The following is a 4,107-nucleotide window of genomic DNA, read 5'->3' as shown; positions in this document are numbered from 1 at the left end:
GGAGGGCGCGGGCAGCCCCGGTGCCCGTCGTGGTGAGCAGCGCCGACGCGGACGCGGCCCGCCCGCTGCGGGGGCTGCTCAAGTCGCCGCGCGGGGCCGACGAGCCCGAGGACAGCGAGCTGGAGAGGAAGCGCAAGATGGTCTCCTTCCACGGGGACGTGACCGTCTACCTCTTCGACCAGGTGAGCTGCCGGGGGTGGGGGGCGGCCAGGAGGGAAGAGCAGCGCTGCGGGGGGCGGGGTCTGGAGGAGGGCTGAACCAGGTGAGGGGCGGAGCCTGCGGGAGGCAGGGACGAGAGGAGGGCGGAGTCAAGCGGGGGGCGTGGCCGGGAGGAGGGCCGAGTCCAGCGTGGGACGGGGCCTTGTAGGGGGCGGGGCCGGGAGGAAGGCTGAACCCAGCTTCGGGGTGGAGCCTGGGGGAAGCAGGGCCAGGAGAAAGGCCGAGCCCAGCGTGGGGCGGGGTCTGGAGGATCGCCGAACTCATGGAGGGGGCGGAGCCTGGGGGAGACAGGGCTGGGAGGAAGGCCGACCCCAGCGTGGGGCGGGTCCGGGAGGAAGGCCGAGCCGGGGGCGGAGCCTTGGAGGAGCGGGGTCTGGAGGAAGGCTGAACCCAGCGTGGAGGCGGAGGCTTGGAGAGGCCGGGCAGGGAAGAAGGTCGAGCCAAACAGGGGAGCAGGCCTGGAGGGAATGGGCGGGGCTTAGGAGAGACAGGCTAGGGAATGGGGCGGGATTGGTAGGACAAGCTGAGGCTCTTAGTATGGGGGCGGGGTCTGAAAACCAATGAGGTTACGGCGAACCTTGGGAAGAGGCGGGGACTTGACTTGGGAGGCTCCTGGAGGGTGAGGGCAGCACGTGGGGTAACGGAAGCGCAGGAACGTGATTTGGTTGAAGGATCCCTGGGAAGAGCGAGGCCAGAGGGCGGGGTGAAGCTTGAGTGGGGTAGAGGATGGAGGGCGAGGACTTACCGAGAGAATGAGGCCTGGAAAAGTGGAGGGAGCTTGATACGACTAGGGCGTGGCTTGAATGGGGGCGGAGCCTGTGAGGTTTGGGAAGAGTCATGTTGGACAAGGCTCTAGAAAGATTTATGGAGCTGGTTGTTGTTGTTGTTATTTGCCGTCTGGTCGGCCCCGACTCATAGCGACCCCTCCTTGGGTTTCCGAGGCAGTATCACTACGGAAGTAGATTGCCCAACCTTCCTTCTGAGGAGTGGCTGGTGGGTTTGAACCACCAGCCTTCTGGTTAGCAGTCAAGTGCCTGAGGCACTATGTTACAGAGCTCCTATGGAGCTGGTTAAGATGGATCTTATCCTCTAGGGGCGGGCCATGGAGGGGCTGCAGGTGTGGCTATGACATGGGGCAAAAAAAAAAAAAAAACTGCTATCAACTTGATTCAGACTCGTAGCAACCCCCTTGGGTTTCTGAGGCGGTAAATATTTAGGGAAGTGGATTGCCCAGTGTGTCTCCCTCGGAGCGGCTGGTGGGTTTGCACCACTAACCTTCTGGTTTGTAGTTGAATGCCTTAGGCACTAGCCCACCAGAGCTGGGATGAGATGGGGCAGGTAGTATTAAAATACTCTAGGGCAGGGCCAGAGATAGGCGCAGCTAGTGAACTGGGGCCAGGTGTCGAGAGTGGAGTAAGAGTTGTGTGAGTAGGTGGAGCTGGAGCTGGAGAGGTGTGGGAACAGTGTTGAAGGAAAAAAGGGAGGGCGGGGGAGGTGCTTGTGGGCTGGAGGCGTGGCTAGGGGAATCTGGGGCGGGGCCTACTGGATTGAGGGCATGTGAGGAATGAGACCTGGGTCAGATCTCACAGGTAGATAGGATTCAGGAAGACACACAGGCTCAGGGAGCTTGCAGAGGCAGCGCGTTGGTAGCAAGAGAGAATCCTGCCGGCGGCGCGCTCAGGTCGGGGGCGGAGGCTCGGGCTGCGCGGGGGTTATGGCTGACTCCATCTTTAGAGGCAGAAAAGGGCTTCTAATCGTGGTGGGTGAGATATGGCCAACAGCCCTTTCTCGCCTCCCCTGATCTGCTTTCTCAGGAGACGCCAACCAACGAGTTGAGCGTTCAGGGGCCCCCCGAGGGGGACACGGACCCGTCAACGCCCCCAGCGCCCCCGACGCCTCCCCACCCCAGCACCCCCGGAGATGGATTTCCCAGCAACGACAGCGGCTTTGGTGAGGGGCGTGGCTGACTTGAGGGCGTGGCCTGAGGAGGTGGGACGCTAGGTGGGCGGGGTCTGAAGGAGGGAGCGGAAGTTGGGGTCTGACCACGCCTTCTTCTCCTCCCCTAATAGGAGGCAGTTTCGAGTGGGCGGAGGATTTCCCCCTCCTCCCCCCGCCAGGCCCCCCCCTGTGCTTCTCCCGCTTCTCCGTCTCGCCTGCGCTGGAGACCCCGGGGCCCCCCGCCCGGGCCCCCGACGCCCGGCCCGCAGGTACCGTACCTCTGACCGTCGGCCCTGTCCCCACCTTAGCCCCACCCTTAGTTTCTCCACGCCTCTGTCCCCTCTGTCTCCATCTGCCTGTCCTCCTCCACTCCTTGTCGGCATCTCAGAAAGTCCCTGCCTCTGGTGGCCTCTCGCTCCGCCCCCTTCCCGTCTCTCTCTGGAGGCAGCACCAGACCAGGTGGAGTTCATCAGATGGTCTGGGGTGGTCCCACCCCTGCCCTGGGCTTCAGTTTGCCCTTCCGTAAGGATTAAGGGTTTCCTCCAAGGCCCTGCCTGTCCGCCTCAGACTCTTGCCTGGCACTGGCTGGGATCCTGAACCCTCGGGGCTTGGGGGGAAACAGGGTTCCGAGGCTGAGAGAAGAAACCAGCGTGGGCAGAGTTGGCTGGTAAGAAGCAGAAGCGAGGGGATGCGGCGGGTGAATCTGGCAACAATACCACCACCACTCCCATAGATAACATCAGAAACATTTAGCATTTAAATGACTTTACAACATACTTGACACATCTTTACCTAGTTAATCCTGCCTCTAACCCCTAGAAGCGCTGGTGGCACAGTGGTTAAGGGCCTGGCCTCTAATCAAAAGGTCAGTGGTTCCCACCAGCCACTCTGGGGAACAAAGATGAGGCAGTCAGCTTCCATAGACTGACAGCTTTGGAAACCCTGTGGGGCAGTTGCACTCTGTCCTCTAGGGGGCTGTGAGTCAGAATGGACTCCAGGGCAGTGGGTGTGGTTTGGGCTTTGCTTCTGTGAAGATTGACAGCCTTGGAGACCCTATGGGGCAGTTCCATTGTGCCCTCTAGGGGCGCTGTGAGTCAGGATTGACTCTAGGACAGTGGATTTAGTTTGGGCTTCTGTAAAGATTCACAGTGGATCAGGATCAACTTAATGGCATTGGTTCGATTTTTGGTTTTTTAGCAATGATCCCATGGGGCGGGTTCTAGTCTCATCCCCATTTTACAAAAGAGAAACTGAGGCACAGCAGTTGCACACCAGGGAGTGGAGTTGCACACCAGGAAGTGGAGTCAGGATTCACACCCAAGCCTCCGGGCCTTTCAATCTGTGTCTTCACGAGTCACCATTTCTAAGGCTCCTTTCTATTGCGTATGTGAGTATGTTAATCCTCATGGCCGCCTTGGCAGAGGATCACATCACCCGCATTTTCTCGCTGTGCCACAAGCCAGAGAAGCGACCGCTCAGCGGGTCTCCGTAGCAACCCTGCGGCGCTCTCTGCTGCCCCCTGCTGGCCATCTGGGGAACACCCGAGACGCAGGGCTTGGGCGGCACTGGGCAAGGTGGAAGCCTTCCCCTGCAGGAAGTTCCAGCCGAGCTGAGGAGGTGGACGTGGGGGTTCCCTCTCTGCTCCCCCAAATCCTGTGTCAGCTCATGTGTCCACTCTGTTGCTTCGTGGCTGTGTGACTTGCAGCGAGCCACTTTTCTCTGTCTGTTTCCTCATCGTGGAATGGGGATAATCACCAGATCTAACTCCTAAGATTGTTGAGGGGATGAACAGGTTCATTGTTGCAGCTTGGTCGTGTAACATGGGGCTCTAACCATCAGCTATCATTATGCTTAATTTCCGGTGCTCATTGCTAATCGAATTGATTCTGAAACCTGGTGACACCCCCCTCCCGGGTGTGTCAAAGTGGACCTGTGCTCCGTGGGGGTTTC

At 59.9% G+C, this 4,107-nt stretch overlaps 1 protein-coding gene across 1 annotated transcript in view; it reads left to right on the top strand.

Annotated features, from left to right (window-relative positions):
• The window catches only part of LMTK3 (lemur tyrosine kinase 3), a 22,275-nt gene that overhangs the window by 14,046 nt on the left and 4,122 nt on the right, over positions 1-4,107 (top strand). The window contains exons 14-17 of the mRNA XM_007958111.2: positions 5-182; positions 2,034-2,169; positions 2,289-2,426; positions 3,579-3,645. Coding sequence (XP_007956302.2) covers positions 5-182; positions 2,034-2,169; positions 2,289-2,426; positions 3,579-3,645 — 519 coding nt within the window. The remainder of the gene's footprint in view (positions 1-4; positions 183-2,033; positions 2,170-2,288; positions 2,427-3,578; positions 3,646-4,107) is intronic.

This window comes from Orycteropus afer, unplaced genomic scaffold (genome assembly GCF_000298275.1).
Source record: "Orycteropus afer afer isolate SDZICR_OR568_19922 unplaced genomic scaffold, OryAfe1.0 scaffold00854, whole genome shotgun sequence".
NCBI lineage: Eukaryota > Metazoa > Chordata > Mammalia > Tubulidentata > Orycteropodidae > Orycteropus > Orycteropus afer.
Note: the sequence above shows the minus strand (reverse complement) of the source record. Positions and strands in the feature narration are given on the sequence as shown.